The following is a 19,407-nucleotide window of genomic DNA, read 5'->3' as shown; positions in this document are numbered from 1 at the left end:
AAAAGGCTGCCAGGTACAGCTTGGAAACTGTACACCAAAAAGGCAAAGTTGGGATGGACGTGAGAATACAGATACGATTGGCTGCAGTTAGGATGATCTCCAGGGCAAGAGTACAAGTAAGTCTTCTCAAGAACCTACCAAATGGAGGAAGCTTTGGCAGTGTGTGTTGTCAACTCTGGAGAACACTCAGTAAAAACTGCAGCTAGCAGCTGGACGGGGCTCAGTGTACATCTTTCAGCAATCATCACTCAACATGGGGACTTTCCCATGTATTGGGATGGATTCATCCCCTCTGGCAGCTGACAAGGAAAGGATTCACTCTCTAGCCAGGCGGCAGCAAGGTCCCAGCCACTTTTGGTACAGGAGCTCTGAGGCAATATGTCACAGCAAACTCAGGGGAATATTCAGTGTATTCAAGCTTCTTGTGGGTAAGGTGAGGAAATGAGTGTTGAGGACTTTCTGTAATTGCTAAGTGCCCTGAAGTCACGGGATGTGTATGGCACGTTGTAATGTCAGGGCTTTTCAAGAAGGCAGTGTATTGGAGAGTTCCATTGACTGGCAGCAGCAGCAGATCCTCTGGGGAAGCAGGGGGATGGGAGATGCAGGGAATAGAAGTGATATCTTAACTGTTTTTCAGGATATCAGACATCTAACTTCTGGTGGGTTTGAGCATTAGCTACGTGTTTTGCATCCATCTTTTTTTTTTTTTCTTCTTCCTGAGTCCTTTCAAGAAACAGACATTTTCCTTATGAGTCAAAAATCACTTTGATGATCTTGAATGTGCCTGAAAGGCACCTGGACTGTTACCTCATTGCACTGGAGGTGACAAAAGAAAAATTAGGGGAAAAAATGATTTAATTATAAACTATACTTTGCTTAATTTTTTAGAGGTAATGTCAACTCTTTTTGGATTTTAGGCAGCAAAGTAAATTGTTTCCATTGCCTTTGAAGACTTTTAGATTATGTTCTCAAACATTGGCTATACTACATAGAAGTTTACTGCTTTCATTTTAAATGAACTATTGGATTAGAAAAATCTTATAGAATGGAATTTGTGAAATGTTTCATTGGAAAAAGTGATGTTGTGTGCTCTCTTTAAAGATTTCTTCCTTAATATGTACAACACCTACACACCCTCTCCCCACTGGAATAATATCAATAGTAGAAAAAAAGATTGATAAAAAAAAACAGTAAAAGCATTGCAAAATTTAGTGCTCAGTTATCTTCTTATCTTCTGATCTACTTCATTTGTCTCGTGTTTCCTATGCACGTTTCTAAACCCCACCACTAACAAATTGACTTTAAAAGAAAGTTGGACTTTTATCTCAGAATCTGTAGGTTATAGGATCAAATATTAGTTTTTAAGATCCTCTGATAAGTATCTCCTACTCTCATTTGGTTGCAAATCTTGCATTACACTTTTGATGTTTATAAACAAATACAAATAATCAGAAAAAAACTGAATTGGTGATATCTCACCAATAAAAGTCTTTCCAGAAAACTCTGAGGATGAAGAGAATGTAACGGGTTTTGCTGACAGTACTTAGATTTTCTGAGCTGTTATATTATTCCATATCTACCATCTTAAAGCAAGTAAAGGACGTTATACAATTGAGTAGAATAACGGAGGGAGATACTTGCTTTCTTGTAAGATGCAGTGCTCTAGCATGTACCTACTCAGTGTACATCTGAACTGCAGCTTGTGTTGTGGTAGCATATTTCCTAAGATAAGTAAGCATGTTTACTAGGTTCTGCTGGCTCTCAGGAATTGAAAGCTGTGGTGGCTTTTGCAAGACAACACTGTGGGATTAAAGAAAAGTTGATAAATAGCATGGGAAAATGCCAAGGCACTCAATGTCTCCTTCACGTCAGCCTTTGCTGATAAGACAGGTCTTCAGGGATCCCATGCCTCTGAGGCCTGTGGGACAGCCAGATCAAGGAAAACTCAGTGGAGAAAAATCAATCTACAGAGCATTTAGGCAAAGTGGACACAGACAAGTCCATGGGACTGCACAGGAACCACCCACAAGTGCTGAGAGAGCTGACTGATAGCATTGTGAAACCAGTCTTAATTATCTTTGAAAGGTCATGGCAACTGGAGGAGTTTCCTCATCATGGGAGAAAAAAAAAGAAAGTCACTCCTATCTTCAAGAGGACAAGGAGGAGGACCCAGGAACTACAGGCTGGCCAGCCTTGAAGCCTGGAGCAAATCCTCTTTGAAGCCATTTCCAGATGTGAAGTACAGGAAGATGACTGGGGGTAGTCAGCATGGATTTATGAAAGGGAAATCATTCCTGAGCACACTAATAGCCTTCTACAATGACTTGACTGGCTTCACGGATGAGAGGAGGGCAGATAATGTTGTTCATCTCAAGTTTAACAAGGCTTTTGGCACTCTCTCTCACAACATCCTCTAGACAAACTGTTGGAACAGACTAGCTCAGTGGACAGTGAGGTACATGGAGAAATGGCTGAATTGCCATGCTCAAAGTGTTGTGATCAGCAGCACAAAGTCCACCTGAGGGTCAATCACTACTGGTGTACTGCAGAGGTTGATACTGGGCCAATGCTGTTTAATATCTTCATTAATCACCTGGATGATGGGACAGAGTGCACTCTCAAGTTTGCAGGAGCTATAAGACAGGGAGGAATAGTTCATGCCCCACGGGGTTGTGTTGCCATTGAGAGTGAGCTGGATAGGCTGCAGAAACGGGCCAACAGGAGCTTCACGGTGTGCAGTAAGGAGAAATGCAGTCCTGAACTTGGGAGGAACAATCTGGGAGTTGACCAGCTGGAATGCAGCTTTGCAGAAAAGGTCATGAGGGTTCTGGAGGACATCAAGTTGAATACGAGCCAGCAATGTGCTTTTGCAGCAAAGAAGGCCAACAGCCTCCTGGGTTGCATTAGACAGAGCATTGCCAACAGGTTGAGGGAGGGGATCCTACACTATGCTCAGCACTGGTGAGACACATCTGGAGTGCTGGTTCCAGCTCTGGGCTGCCCAGTACAAGAGAGTCATGGACTTACGGGAATGGGCGCAGCAAAGGGTCATGAAGGTAATGAAAGGACTAGAGGATCTGTCATACAAGAAGAGGCTGAGATGGCTGAGGCCACTCAGCCTGGAGAAGGTTCAGGGAGATCTTATCCATGTGCATAAATAACTGATGGAAGGTAAGTAGAGAACATCAGGCCAGATTCTTCTCAGTGGTGTGCAGTTACAGAACAAGAGGCAGTGGGCACGAGCTGAAACACAGAACATTCCACTTACACATAAGAGAAATCTTTTACTGTGAGGATGACTCATCACTCGCACAGGTTGCCCAGAGAAACTGTGGAGTTTCCATCCCTGGAGATATTCAAAACCTGATGGGACATGGTCCTGAGAAACCTGCTCCAGCTGACCCTGCTCTGGGACTAGATGGACTAGGGGGACTGGGTGATTATCAGAGGTTCCTTCCAACTTCAATGACTCAGTGATTCTGTTTGTTTAGATGTAGAGAAATACGTTGGTCAAGCTGCCCAGCTAGTAGAAACATCATCAAGTAAAAAGGAAAAAAAATGATACTGTGGAGGGAGAATAGCAGACTATTTGGCTTCTTTTAGCTTGGTGGTGAAAGTGAAAACACATTTACAATGTAAAAATGAAATGTTTTTTTAAAAACAATTGTTGCAAAACCTGAGTTGAACAACACACTTCATTGGAATTTAACAGCCTCAAAACATACTGCTATTGTGGTTTTCTTCCCCAAACCAACATGTTTTTTTCCTCCAGGGTGGGTGGCCTAGCACTCAGGAAGCTGATACAGTACTAGGTTTCACTGGGCACATTACTTTATCCTTCCATTTTTCAAAAAAGAAAGTAATAATGTTTCCATCTTTTGTAAAACAATTTTAGATCTAAATATGAAACCAAATGTAGGTATTTACATTCTGTGTACTGACATTATTTAAAAAAAAAAAAGGAAAATTATGTGATTAAAAATAATAATGAGAAAAGAGAGAAGAAAGTATTTGACATTCAATGCTTATATCAACTTTTATGCCACTGAAATTCAGGCATTTAGCATTAATCCTTTTTGATTAAATTGAGAACCCCTGTTTTTTTCATCACACCTAAAAAAACTAGGAAACTAATAGAGGAATAATTAAATATTAAATCCCCATTCATTCTACTACACATCAGTGACTGCTGAAGAGCAGGAAAGAGGGTGGGAGGGAAAAGATTAGAAATAGCTGTTTAATGAAAGCTGTGTCAAGCCAGAACAGATATTGCTAAAATATTTGTTTATGGCAAGACCGAGATCTCCAGATCAGGTGCACGAAGAGCTACTTGTCTAATTCTGTGTTCACTGGACTGAAGTCAACGTGAAAAGAGGTCTTGCTGGGAATTTCAGTGGCAAGCCTTTGCATATAGAGTGGAATAGGTGTGGAGAGAGAATCTTTTAATTTTAAGCCTGAGAAGGAAGGGAGAGAGGAGTGGTTGCAATGCTAAAATATATTCTGCTTTGATATTGCGGATAAAGAAAAAGCTGTTATACTCATGCCCTCACTCAACTCTTCTCGTAAATCCTGAAATGGAAGGATGTAACTCTGTGTATTTATGTAACAACTTCTAATGAAACTAGGTTAATTAAATTAGTATTGATAATCTTTTCCTTTTGGTCGATATTTACATGATCTGTTTGGGAAAACTCACTTTCTACTTGTTTTCAGCCACATCTGTACCAGATTGTACGGAGGCTGAGGGATCTGTACTTTTGTTTCAATATGTATTGCAACATTTTTATTGCATTCCGCAGGTCCTCCAGTAAACGTTACTTGCAATATTTTTATCAACAGTTTTGGATCAGTCACAGAAACCACAATGGTAAGTGCTATGATGCCATTGGCAAGAGAACAACAATACTTAATATATGTCATGAACACAACCTGTCAATTTTTCTATTTATTGTTCAACTTGCAGGTCCTCCTGTAAATGTTACCTGCAACATATTTATCAACAGCTTTGGTTCAATAGCAGAAACTACAATGGTGAGTGGGACTGGTCATTGAAGCCATCTTGTGAAGGAGTGGGATGTAATGTAGAATAGAGATGCTCAGGACATGGAGGTGTTTACTAAGTTATAAAGCTACTAAAAATTACCAATTGAATTAAAATTAAAAAAATATAAAATAACTATATAATGAGATTTAAAAAATATTAAGCCTAACTGCCAAGTCTAAACAGACATAGGTAGTGACTGCATCGTAGTCTGTAGTGACTGTGATGGCAGCAAACATAGGTGTGTGCAAACCATCTTTCTCAGATTTTATTAGCACTGAAGAGGCAGAGAGAACTTTCTAGAGCTCAGCTGTGCGGCTCCCTGCCAAGTACTCCATACTTTGAGTGGGTCTTATACCACATGCTGAATTATCTGCTGCTGCAGACTGTGCTGATAGAGCTATCAGAACAGTCTTGTTTAACTTAGGTAAATTTCTGTGAATTGCAGCCACATCAGTAACTGAAATGAACAAGTAACTTGAGACAAATGACTAAAATATATATATATAAGAAGACTTGGGTATTTTGAGGGTTAAATTGGTACTAGGAAATTATGAGATCCCAACAAACCGAAATGAGTATTTTGACTGACTTTACAGAAGGTTATCAGTCAAAAAACGAGGCCAAAATGAAAATGTCAGAGTTTTAATTTTATATATACATGAAAATAAATAGTTCAATTTTTCAATTCAAGGTGAGATTTTTCTTTTAAAAATTGCCAACATTCAGGATTAATGAAGTCAAGCTGAAAAAACTGAAATGAAAATTTTAGTCTGATTTCTTTCTTTTTTAGTCTAAAAGTGAATTTTCTTTTTTTTTAATATTTGCTAAGAAACATGAAAAATATTTTTTCTAAGTCCGTTTAAGAAGATGCTGAGTTTATTATTCTTCTTTTTCAAACAATAAACAAAAAGGATCAGATATTTAATTAAGCATACGTATATCAGACCACTGGAGTTAGTCCAGAGAGGTATTTTTGATGGCTTTTTAATTATAATATGATAAACTCTCAAAAATTATCAGGTGCTTATATAGAAGAAGTGTGTTAAACCCATTTTAGAAAGAGTCTACTGACAAAACTCAGCTTGACTTTGAAATCTTCAAGTCATGGCTGCCACAAAATAAACTAAAAGTGAGTGCTCTCACCTTCACTGAAATTTTGCAAGAGGTATTCTCATTGCCTCAGAACACTAAAGACAGATACGGACACTTTTGAAGCAATTGCAGTGGAGTTTCACAACTCTGTTTTCCAGGAATTCCTACACAGCATCCAGGTCTTTCTGAGGCAATAAAGGTGCTTAGCATCCTGTAGGACTGAGTTCTTGGTAACTAAAAATGAACTGGCTACTCACTAAAGGACTTATGATATACCAAATAACTTCTTTTTTATAAAATAGGATAGATACTGCTTGGAAGTATTGCATTATGAAGGAAGAGCAGATGTTTAGCCCAACTTAATTATTTTATTTAATATTCAAATACTTAATTTAAATTCAATTGTAATTCATGCCATCATTATAGAAAGTGGTACTTAAGGAATGTAGGAACACAAATCTTCTGCTCCTGAATATTTGCATTTTAAAAACTCACCCTGTTATTTAAGGTTTTCTAGAGATAAAGGGCAAGTTACTGCTAAGGCAGGTTGTTTTCTTAAATAGCAGGGGACAGGTTCTTCTGTAAATGACAAGCTATTACACACAGAGCTATAAAATAAACAGGTAATTTAATGATTTAGAGTATGTGTCAGTAATATTTTAAAACCGCCTTAAAAGAAAACTAAAATAAAGTTTAAAATGACAGGAAAAAACATATCTTGATGTAACATAATTATCAACAGACTTAATTTTCATTTCTTTTTGAAAACTTTGCTTGTTTTCCTATGTTTAATGGATTGTGAGAAGATAGGTATGAATGTAGCCTTTTTACCCAGCCATGTCTGTTGATCCTAGTGTGTAGAGGCATCAACACAGTGTTAAGTAGCAAAAATCCTGCACGTCACTGACTTTACAAGATGGCATTCAATGAAAATATTTGCACGACCTAATGCTGATTGCATTAATTAGACTCCTTCATTGCTTTGATTAAATCCCCTCATTGCATTTTACCTTCTATCAAATATGTTAATGTGCACCTTTCCAATGTTCATTAAAACATTCTGCTGAAAACAGCCAAACATTCAAGTAGACAAAAACAAAGACTATTGGCTTTCTTATTTTGCTTTGTTTGTAATATCTGCTGAAAGTGTGGAAGGATTTCTCTTAGATGCTGTTCAATGGTTTGATATTGATTTTCTTAATGCTGTCACTTCTTTAATGACTAGTATGACTAGTTTTCGGATGTTTTAAAACTGCTCTGAGAGGCAGACATCAATTACTGTTCCATCTACTTTGCCTTTCTGAAATAGATGTAATCGTGGTAAAAATGTTGGCATCCCTTGTGATAAATAATGTATTTTGTTTGACTCCTAGGATTCATTTTTCCCTATAAAACAATCTTGATAGTTTTGACATAAAACTAAAAGATTCATTTAAAACCCTGGATTGTAAATTCAATAGAGACATTCCTGTCTCAGGAGACAGGAATGCTTAATAAAACCATGTGTATGTAGTGAAGGGACATTATCAGAATACAACTTGGACGATCTACAGCAGCTCATTGGAAACTTGGGAGATGAAAACTTGTTTAGAGAAGCTTTCAGGAGGAGAAATGAACATGGCAAACAGGTTTACAGTCTCAGACCTACCAAATCCAGTAAGCTAGGTTCTCAATAACGTTAGCAGGAGTAGCTTCTTTTTTTTCTCAATAAGACAGATACCAGAATGAAATTCATCCCTGTGTGAAAGGCCATCACAACTCTTACATCCAGTATATTCTTCAAAAGCTAAAACTTTTCATTCAGAAATAAATCAGGATTTTGTGCTGGTTCTCTCCACATGGATGAATTCCATAGAGTCTTCATGAGTTTTGTTCCCAAAGACCTAGGGAAACAAAATGCATACGTATATAGTCTTTCTGCATTATAATGCATGTATGGGAGAATCACAATTGATTTTTTTTTTCTCTAAAATAAATTATTTTCTTCAGTATTAGAATGATATATATTATACCAAAATAAAAATAGTAAAAGAAAGGCCAGAGTCAAGATGAAATTGTTGGAAATTTTCTTCACTGATTAACTTGTCTTTCATTTTAGCCCTAACTTGCAAAGAAAGAAAAGACATTCCTGAGTAACTTCACTGAATAAAGCAGTTATGCCAGTAAGCTCTGTATCTATTTTTGGAAGCATTCACACATGCAGTATTCAGCAGAAATTTCACTGTACAACATGACTGCAGTTGAGTATCACAGATGAGTAATCTACATCAGGCTGGGCAGAGTCCCAAAGAATTCAGATGTTCGGCGTTGCTAGTGACCAGGATTTTTTAGCTATCAGCTGTAGGAGAAGATAAAAACAGTTTGTACATTGACGAGCTAATTGTTAATTACAGAAATGACTAACTGTGAGGACATTATTATTGTCGTTATGCCCTATAATCAATGACTGACACTATGCAGCAGGTTCTCAGTTGGGGTAAATGCATCAAACTCCAGTTGTGCTTTGAGTACTTAGGTTAGCAGAAAAAATTACCATTGCTTTTAAAATTTTAGGAGAAATAAAGCTTGGCTGTGGCTGGCTGTATGATATTATCTTCCCACAAGACAAAAAAATAAATTACAAATCAGCTTGTTGGATCCTGATTGATTCATATGTATAGCTTTAACTGCATAAGAGACACTCACTAAAGCACTTTACATGCTTAGGTACAGAGGTAACCAAGTGCTTTTCTGTCACGTGGTCTTGAAATAGGTTATTAAACCACTACTTTTCAGTTAGCATTCATATTTAGGATTTAGAGAGAGAAAGCAGTCTCTTTAGCAAGCCTCTCCTATGCGTAGAAGGCCAGCTAAGTCTGCTGTTTGACTCAACACCTGGGCAATCAATGCTGTTGGAAGGGAAGATGGGAGGAAGGCTAAGATCTAAGATGAATATCAGTTCAGAGACAGGAAGTAGCATTGAAGAGGGAGTGCAGTGCCGGAGACCAAAGGGACCTAGAGCTTTGCTGAAGCTCTGGGCGGTGAATCTGGTGGCCATGGATTTGCTGGAAGACTATTTCTTTCTAGATTCCTATAACACAAACTAAGTGTATCTGTGGATTGAATCCCTAAATCTTCAGGTAAAGCTACTAAAACTAATTAGATGAATATTCTTTTAGTACATTAGTGTTACTCTAATTGAGAATTGAGAACAGAGGAATACTTTATCTGAGTTGCCTTGAGCTATCGCCGGCATCGGTGTTGCAACTGAGATTGAATCTCCAGGTCCACACTCCTTGTTCAGAGCCATGGTGCTGTCAGAAAGAATTTGTGGAGCAGGTGTACTCGTGGTTGTGTAGGAGAGCGTTACTACAGTCCACCCACTTCTACTCTCAGGAACTCGCAAAATATACAGTGTAGTCTGCCTGAGCTCCATGTTGTGATGCCGTTCTCAGGAGAATTTTTCTTTAGGAGATAGTTAACAATGTTAGCACAGGAAAAATAAATTCAACATTCTGCACATAATTAGGTCTGACTGTGTAAACATACATCCTTTTCAACTGCTTATACTGCAAGCATAAAAGAAAACAGTGATGACAGTTTTGTGATGTGCGTGTTATATGTCCATTTTTATTTCTTATTGAAATATCTATACGTATATATATGCAAAGACATAAATAAGTATTGCCGTGCTGTTTTGCTTCTAACATCAAAGCTTGCAGAGAGAAAGCATTTCTAAGTGTATCGATGTGATGACTGATATATTTATAAAGGTATATATTGAAAAAGACTGTAATCCTATTGGCATTATTTATGCTTTTGGTATAATATATATCATTATACGCAAACTCTTTTATGAATAAGGATTTTTCAGACTGTTTTTTGTTATCTAAATCACCAATTACTGAGGTTCATGAAAGCACATTTATTTTTAAATATTTCTAAAAGAGTTACTGATTTGACTGATTTATGATTACTATGTAATGGGAGGAAAAAATCCCTCTGCTTTCCCTAGACTTTATTATATATCTTATTTCAAAAAAAAATTAAAGGCAGTTGCACAAGTAGTTGTAGTAATTTTACTCCATCAGCAGTTGCTGATGACAGCACCTGCCTTGTTTTCTGCAGAACAAAAATCAAGTGCTTTCCTGGATTAACAAATAAAACTGTCCCATATAAACTTATAAGACGCTCTCAGCTTCTAAGACCAAGAAATAAGGGAAAGTATGCTTAGGGCTAGTGTATACCCACTAGATGTGATGACATTTTTTAAGCTCAGAACTGCAAGTAGCTGTTTGATCTTTAACTGTATGAAACACCACCATCATAAAAAGTACAGTGTCTTGTGAAAAACAGATACAGGCTTTTGAAAGCATCTTTAATAAAGGCGCTATTCTTGAGACCTCTCTCAGGTCTGTCTTGCTCTGATTAGTAGACATTCCCGTTTTGACTCATATCTATCCAACAGCAAAATGAAAACTATAAAGAAAGCAAGAAAAATCACGTTCCTAGTGAGACTGTAAATCTTCATCCCATTGGGTTCAAAAATTGCATCAGTGTGGATGTCAGAAACGTGCTGTCAGGGCAGCACCAACCTACTGAACAAAGGGTGGGAAATGCTGAAGTTTGGAGAGGCTTGTTCACAGAGTGTGCATATGTGGCAAGCTGCTTTCTGCAGCTCTAATCAGAGTTAGAATATTTATTTACATTTCAAGGATAAATTCTTTCAACTATATAGTTCAGTGGCCTAGCTGAATCCCGGTCAGCTCACACATTTTCCAAGTCAAAAACACAGTGCTGCCATCTTTACGTTCTGTGACTACCATACAGCAAATCATAAATGTGAGGGGTTTGTACAGGTGGCAGTATTATTTGATGACATAGTCCTTCAGATAATATAACTGATAATATTATTAAGTAGTTTCATTTTAGAGGAAGAGTAGATGTATTTCTAAGAGAATGTTCACAAGTGAGTTAAACGTAGTAATTTCAGGTAAATATGTTGTAATAGCAGGGAAAGCTGGGGTAGATGAAGCTCTTATTTGCTGACTATAGAAATTAAGGATAAGGAGAAGAAACATTAGCATCTTTCCATGATGTTAAACTACTGACTGTTTAGACCCTAAAAGCTCTTTTCACACTCCCGTTTAACAGCCAATTCTTGACACAGTGTTAATGTTCATTCTAAATGAACCCCTAAGTAATTGCTGCCTTTCCCAGTTGTGACTAGCAGGCCACTGAGCAGAAGAATGCCATTAGAACAATTTTAATGGGATGCAGAGAGGGAGGAGTGAATGAAAGAACATACAGAGAAAAGCATATGGTAGATAGAAAAAGGATATAAACAGTAAATAAGAAATGCTGATTTAATTTCTGCTATACAAATCTGGCTTCACTGGAATTAGCAACTATTCATCAGCACATTAGAAATAATTGATCTACATATTGGAAGTAATTTATTTAAATTAGTTGGTTTATAGAATCTTTGTTGAAATCGTATATATCTAGCTGCAATGCTTTTGACTTTCTAAGTACCTCTTAGTTAATCCACAGCATTTGAAAGAGGGTTATGTTTAATATTGGAGGTTGCAGTTAATATTTTTTTCATCTCTGAAGTAATTTGGATTTAGAAAATACACCAGTTGTGTTTGTTTGGTTCAATACAGTATTGAGACTGCTTTATTTTCAAATGACAACACTTATGTTCAAAGGATAACATAAATGTTTGCTGTAACGCTGGTACTGTAGTAAGTCTAAGAGCATAAAGAAAGCTAAAGTGGGCTTCCAGTTTTGCTGAGTGGCTTAGTAACCTTTTTACATGGCATTTCTGTAGGACTACAGAGTGAACATTTTTTTGAGACAGCAGTGGAACGACTCACGTCTGGCTTACAGTGAATATCCGGATGATTCCCTGGATTTGGATCCCTCTATGTTGGACTCTATTTGGAAGCCAGATTTATTCTTTGCCAATGAGAAAGGAGCAAATTTCCATGATGTCACGACAGACAACAAGTTGCTGAGGATTTCTAAAACTGGAAAAGTGTTGTACAGTATCAGGTAAACCAGTTAACTTTATTTTTTTTCTCTTCAACCCCTTCTTTAACTCACTCCCTGTTTTTCTAGATGAAACTACGCTTACAGAACATAACAAACATATTTAATTTTCTGTTGCCTCGTGTACAACTGAAATGAGACTTAATCATAGCAGGGTAGAAGGAAAATTTACCTATGCTCCTTTGCTAAGTTTTACTTTTTGCAAAGTAGACTATAAGTGGCACAGCAGTACTTCTTAGTCTTGTTGGAAACTTGAAGCTGTCTAAAATTTTCATGCTATGCCTCAATAATTCCCATTAGCACCAGTTCAAGTCATTCCTCTTACAAAGAGAGGAAATCAAATCCTCAGTAGTTTGTTGCAATTTAAAAGTGAAGGGGAATGGTATTTTAAATGACTGCTCAACACCTAAAGGAAAAACATGCTTGAAATGCAATAAATTTGGCATGCAAGTCCCTGGGTAATCGGATGCATCTATTCACATTTTAAAATAACTGGAATTACAGAAAGCATTTTTTTTAATACTAAGTGCATTGATTTGTGAGTCATGTGACTGGATTTAGGCTGAATTAATAAACACTGACAAAACATGATTTGATATGACCTGATGAAATAGGACATATGCAGAGAATCAGAATCGCGTTGCACAGGCATAAACAGCAGCAAATAATCAGTAGTATTTATTTGACATTCAGCTTACTGCGTACTGCTAATTACTTAATATAGATAGTCAAAGATGCAAAACACTGTATTATTGCTCTCACAATTGTTTTAAAAAAAGTAATTACTGTGCTTTATTTGTTCCAGGGGATGCTTCTCAGCTTTTGCCTTTCTTGCATTGTGGAAAGTAAACATGATATATTTGTTTAACAGATTTTTTAGTGAATTTACTCATCTGTAAAGCAGATTAGTTTAGAAGGCAGTTGTTTCTGACTGGACATTCTATTTGTGACCTGCATTTTCATTAAGGAATTATTATTGATCCAGACTCAGGACAGCTGTGTTCTTTAGGATGCTAAATAAATAAATAGTAATGTGGCACTTTCTCTGTTTACTTAATTCTTGTGGAAATTCCTTGATAAGATCCCAGTAATATCTCGATAGATTAAGCAGGGTGGAAAGTAAATGTTTATTGAGCATGGTTTTAAATTGATGTACCTGAACATTTTGAGAACAATAATAGGATACAAAGATGAAACTAGCACGAGCAGAGTGATAAATATGTCACAAATATTTCTTGTTTCATCCTGAGAAAGAAATGAATGCATCTGTTTGTTTGAATGACATCAGACACCATCTTATTGGAGGCAACAGTGCAGTTGGGTGCTGTTCTGAATGCAGATGGATAATTTTCCTGACATTTGTCCATGCGGGAAAAACAATATTTTGAGCTGTCATATCACATTTGTAAAATTCCCACACTTAAATGCAAATTAATCTGAAGCGGAGTAAGCAATATTCCAATAGAGTACTAAGCAAAAATAATTATTTCTCCTTTGTATCACACAGCAGCAATAAAGGTTTACCTGGTGCCTCAATATGTCATATAATTTTTTAGTACTTTACAGTGAAGAAAACTTTCCAGAGCATGGAAACTTCAAGTCAGATGTAATTAGAAAAGCTTGTCTATATTCTCTAGATACCAGGCTACATACATCCGTGTGTTGCCAGTTGCTTTTAGTTGTGCTACGTGGAAACAAACAAGAATATTTTAGTGATTGGTTTGAGTACATTGAGAATGTTATAATGCTGCCATTTGCCCTACTGCACCAATAGGGTTTCACCTGACATGATATTTAACATTTAGCATTTAGTCTGCTTTAAATGTTTAAAACACTTCACAAACAAGTCTGAGAAGTAGTGGTGTAGGCTGTTTTGTCGTATTTCCAAATTTAATAAAATCAAGGTCAAGTTAATTTCACATAAATATAACCCACTCTCTGTGAGTTTAGAACTGCTTCTGGTAATTAATGAGCAAGAAGCAAGGTGTGTGTACTATATGACAGTGGTATTCCTATTCCCTATATACTGCACCAAAAGCATGGAAATATGCTACACAGGAGGCACGACTGGCTTATGTTGTTAAATGCTTTCAGAGGCTAATCCTGCCGTTTCTGAAATTAATTTGGAAGGTCAGCTGGAACTGGATCTCACGGTCCATATTTTACTAAGACAAGACACTTGGTGTAGGATGCGGGTGCTCAGATAAGTCATGGAAGGGTCAGTGGGGGTCTGGCCTGAGTGTTACGTCCACTGCATTGCTTGGCTCTGGGTCTTACCTCATGGAAATCATGAAGCTCTTCATCCTTCTCTTAGTGAGGAATAAGCCATTCTGCATTTAGTGGTGATGGTACGTGTGACATAAATTTCCATCATAGTTTACCTTGTAATAATTAGTTACAATGCTCATGCGTGCAGAATCCTAGATCTATATTTAATTCTCTGGGAGTTGTTATAGAAAATAAAGCCAGAGTTGTTGATGGTTGGCATACTCACCTATGAATCATATAAGTTTAAGAGTCTAAACCTATTTTTAGATATTTGCTGTGTGCTCAAGTGACTATCTTGGTATTTGTTTTGATCTCAGATAGCATACTCTATACGCTATATAGAGCCTGAGGCTCTGTATCTGGATAGCTGGTCTAAACCTTCGGGTACTGCTCAGAATCTTCAGAACCTTTGGACAGAACCCGGCACTACACAACAGGCAAATAAGTGCCGTTGCCACCAGAGGTGTCACAACAGCTCTTAGAAGTGCACGTGTTTTGAGAAGTCAGCAGTTACAGCAAAGTTACATCCAGAAAATAACTATACTTTAGTCAAGATCAGTCTCAGTTGCACTCTGAGCGGCAAAACAGTTAAATAGCTATAACTTTTATTTTAAAGCTCTCTGCAGAGAGCAGTCAAGAGGGATTTGTTATAGCGACATTCAATAAAATTAACTTAAGTTGTGTATATTTTGTATGCTGAGAAAATAACGAAAGCTAAAATCAGAACCCTCATAATGTCACCTCCCAGATGCCTGTGACTCATCCTCTCTCGACTCTTGAATGATCTCTGCATGGACTGGATTTTGTAGGGGGCTATGCGCTTTGAAAGAGTGGCAGTGCTGTGTGATGATACCGAGAATCCTGTTCCTGGCAGTCATGTTCTGTAGGACACCTGGATTTTGCATTGTATACACTGCTGCACTGTTTTTATGTTCTAGGGGCAAGGATCATATCTTCTCTGGCTCATTGCAGACACCTGGGACATCAGGAAAATGTTAAATAACCCCACAGGAGGCTTCACATTCTCTCTGAGCCACCTATTCGTGCTACCTGATTCCTACAAGCCCATTTCAGGCTACCAGCCAGCTCAGAATATTAGCATCTGCCAAAAAGCTTATTTTAGCAAAGTGATAGAAACTGGAATGATTTTATTTAAGATCTGGGATTTTTTTGCCTCCCTTTAATTGCCTCCCTCTCCTTTTAATATTTTCAGTGCATCTCTGCCATATGAGCTTGATGCAGGAGGTGATATAACTCAATCATAACATTGATCCATGGCATTGAACCTAGAATATATTGGTCAGGAAGCTAAAGGGGCTGTAACTCCTTTTTTTTTTTTTTTTTTACCTGCTGCTCCAGAAAACACTCTCATTTGCCTGATAAGTACTCTGTACTCTGAAACATAGTGCCAGTGCATTTGGCTAGAAAGAGTTACAAAACAGATTACTTCATATTTTTAAAACATGCAAAGATTTTAGAAGGTGTTGCATAATTTGACAAGAGAGTCATTTGGAATTCTAGGGAGGAGATTTGTGCAAATTCCCAAATCAAATTCTCCCCCCACCCCCCGCCCCCCCAGTTTTTGTTATTTCTGTTCAAAGTGTAATGAAATACTCAGGATTAACTTCCTCAAGTCTTTCAACGTATCTTTTTTTCTGTCTTTGTTTATCTTCACAGTGCAAGAAATATTACAGATATGTAGACAATTAATTCTTCGTGGTTTCAACTCTTGAGCTAGATTTAATTGTTAAATGTGATTAGCGACAAAGGCAGAGTGTCTGCTAGAGAGCAGTGCTGTGCTGTTAGGGCACCACGAAACAGAGACCATTCAAGCTCTTGGATTGCTCTCTCTTTGTGCAGCTGTTCTAGGGGTGATTACTAGTCCCTCTGTTCAGCAACAAGAGCTGACAGGATGAGCTGGCACATCCAAAAGCCCTCGCCTGCTTATGCAACCAAAGAGAAGTATCTGTGAAAACAGCATATTTATTTGCAATGCTATCTCCCGCGCCAGCTGTGCTACTCAGGAGTTTCCAAAATCAACTCTCCCTAGTGTGGCCACAATGCTGAGTGACAGAGCACTGAGTCGACTCCCCTCTGCACCCCCACCGCTCCACACACCACTTTGGGTCATATTAAGAGTTACGATTACCATGTCCCTCATGTAAATCATCAGAAATAATCTATAGCACTTTTATAATCCAGCTTTTCTGAGTGAAACTTTTTGAGTCTCCTCTGTTCCTGTGTTCTTTGCTCTTTGGGAAGGCAATAGAAAAGAGATTAAAGAAATACATAGGTAATACTGGTAGTCCCTCTGCAACAGACTATTCACAGGGAAAAAAGTCTACTATCCTTTAGATGTTAGATCTTTAGCATGGCTACTACAGAATATGTTGCCATGTTACAGCAAAGTCAGGCATGGGTTTTCTAAAACAATTTTGAGGTGCCGACCTTATGAGCTATACAACAACGAAGCTCCATTTACACTTGATGACATTGCTGTGTGAAAATCATCCATGACATGGCACAGTCTAGCTTAGCAGAGTGACAGGAAATGTTATGTTCTACAGCTCTGCGTGCACTCTGTTTTTTAATTTGATGATTTCAATTTTATTTCACAATCTAACGTTGGGATTTAAGAGGATTTGGACTTTACTAACAGCATTGTTTTTCCATGTGACAGATTAGCAGAGGGGGGAGCAGAGAGGCTGTCATCAAGATGGGCATAGCTGTTTACTATGCAGGAACCCCTCTCTTCAATCTCACACAGTCATATTTATTACTTCAGCTCCTAGCAGAGTATCAATATTGACAACGGGGGGATTTTCCCTTGGAAGTTAATCTCAGTCATCACATGAACATTTTCATAGAAAATTGCTTAGTTCTCCTGTTAGCAAAACTGCACACTGTCCCATGCTCACTGCCCTGACTTTCCAAAAGCATAAAGCGTGTTCATATATCTTAAAGTAACTTTTCCGCATTAAAATAATCCCAAACAAAACCAAAATCCCTGAAGAGTAATCAATGCAGAAAAGTTAAATGAAATAGACCACATATCTAAAGAAGTTTTGAGTTTGGCAACCATTATATGTTATAGGTAGAAACCTTATAGACATTATGTAAATAGTACTATAATTATTACACTTTATTAAACTGCATAATGTCACCGGGACATGGTGACTTTTGAAATTGTGGCTGCATCCTATGTTTGCATTCCCATGGTTTCAGAGGCTAAAAAATTGCAGCCTTTTGCGGGACAAGAAGCTGTTCTCATTATGGCTGAACCCAATGTCCTTGGGTCCCACTTTTCACCTGTTGTTTTTCTTTCCATCTTGCCCTTACTCCTGCTTCTCCTTCCACCCCCACTCCCTTCCTTTTGCAGTCTTTTGATTAAATGGCCTGAGATTCTTCTCATTCTTTGGGATGGTTTCCTAACACTTTTAACTGCATCCTCTCATACCCACTTTTGTCTTTCTCATTCCCTCCCAATCTACAAATCGAGATCATGGACCTAGTCCTGGGTTTCCAATACCCTTATTTTTCTGTTGTATCTAAAGTACTTGTTTTGCATAACAAATAATAACAGCTACTAAATAAATAATAAAGCCTAAGGCTGGTACTCTGTTATGCAACTAGTGCAGCTATTGTAAAAACCCTATTGATCATCCTGCTTAAGGAAAGAATAATTTATGTTTTAACAACACAAAATTAGTTGCTTTTTCACTTCATAAGGCATTTAAAGCAAAGTAGAGATATGGACTTTATACCTGCACATGTATTGCCTCACTTTTTCCTCTAATGCCGTGCACATCTCCAGCTGACACACAAGAGCACTGGAGGTGAGGTAAATACAAACACAACAGAATTGCTGCTTAGACTGAAGGACAATGCTGCCAGGAGAACAAATAGCCCTCAACTGGCCATAAGTAAGTTTAAAGTGGAAGGTACAAAGTTTCCAGCCATCTACACATTGAATTCCTAGAACAATATTCCAACAGAAATGGAGAGTGAATGGAACTAGATACCATTAAATGTACCTTGATCATTTTTGAAAGGGATTAGATGATGTGGTTACGTGTGATAGCAGATGACCACATTTGATGTCCCAAGATGTCACTTCTATAGCGCTATATTCCTGTGTCTCAAATAAAAAGAAAGACTTTGTTCTAAGTAGAAAAGTGGGAAATGCTACTGGAGACCAATTTGTACACATAAAGTTGTTCTTGGCTGACAGGATCAAAAACATTGGCAGGTGGCTAATTCTATGCCAACAGGATAGTTGCATAGCCAAGACACTTGTCTGTGTACCTGCTCTCCTTACTGGTAATGTCAACACTTGTCCTTGACTGCTAGCGACCACTCACTCCAGCTGTCCATTGAACTTGCACTGGAGCAGTTGAAAGGTTAGGTGTAAAATGACATAGGTATGGGAGTCCTTTCTAAATGGTACAAAAAATCACGTTTTCCTGGAATACACTCCCAGGGACGAAGGTCTTTTGCCAATTGCACTGCAATATATGACTTAGAACAGAGATGTCATCATGCCAGGAGGAAAGTAACACCATAGTAAACACACACTGCGGGAAAATTAAGACAGAAAATGACAGAGGAGAAAGGAGAGATGAAATACTGTTCTTCATGGAAAGGAAACAGGTGTTTACAGAATTTAACTGTTACATGAAATCATACTTGAATTTAATTTCATAGATTTGCTTGAGCAATAATTGGAAAATCATTTGCTGGCAGCTCATGCGCTGGCATTGTGTATCTACAGACAATGATTGCATTACGATGAGAAGTGGGATGCCTGTACCGCTCCGTGCCAGCTCCTGTGTTGTTAAGCAGTACATGAAGCAAAGCAAAGCACTGGGGGGAGGGAGAACACGCTCATAAACAGCAGTACATGAAACTCCAGCCTACATCTCGTATTTTGCCATAGCAGAGAAGGCTCCACGTCTCCTCTAAGCTCAACT

At 37.9% G+C, this 19,407-nt stretch overlaps 1 protein-coding gene across 4 annotated transcripts in view; it reads left to right on the top strand.

The window, feature by feature from the left end:
* The window catches only part of GLRA2 (glycine receptor alpha 2), a 137,952-nt gene that overhangs the window by 15,320 nt on the left and 103,225 nt on the right, over positions 1-19,407 (top strand). For 3 of the 4 annotated variants that reach the window (XM_086609293.1, XM_086609286.1, XM_086609280.1), the window contains exons 3-4: positions 4,800-4,867; positions 11,949-12,172. In XM_086609293.1, the coding sequence (XP_086465419.1) occupies positions 4,800-4,867; positions 11,949-12,172 (292 nt within the window). Of the gene's footprint in view, positions 1-4,799; positions 4,868-4,963; positions 5,032-11,948; positions 12,173-19,407 lie in introns of all 4 variants that reach the window. The other variant, XM_086609299.1, reaches the window with a different exon arrangement.

The sequence above is a fragment of the Tauraco erythrolophus genome, chromosome 1 (genome assembly GCF_009769465.1).
Source record: "Tauraco erythrolophus isolate bTauEry1 chromosome 1, bTauEry1.pri, whole genome shotgun sequence".
Classification (NCBI taxonomy): domain Eukaryota; kingdom Metazoa; phylum Chordata; class Aves; order Musophagiformes; family Musophagidae; genus Tauraco; species Tauraco erythrolophus.
This window is presented reverse-complemented; position numbering and strand designations above follow the sequence as displayed.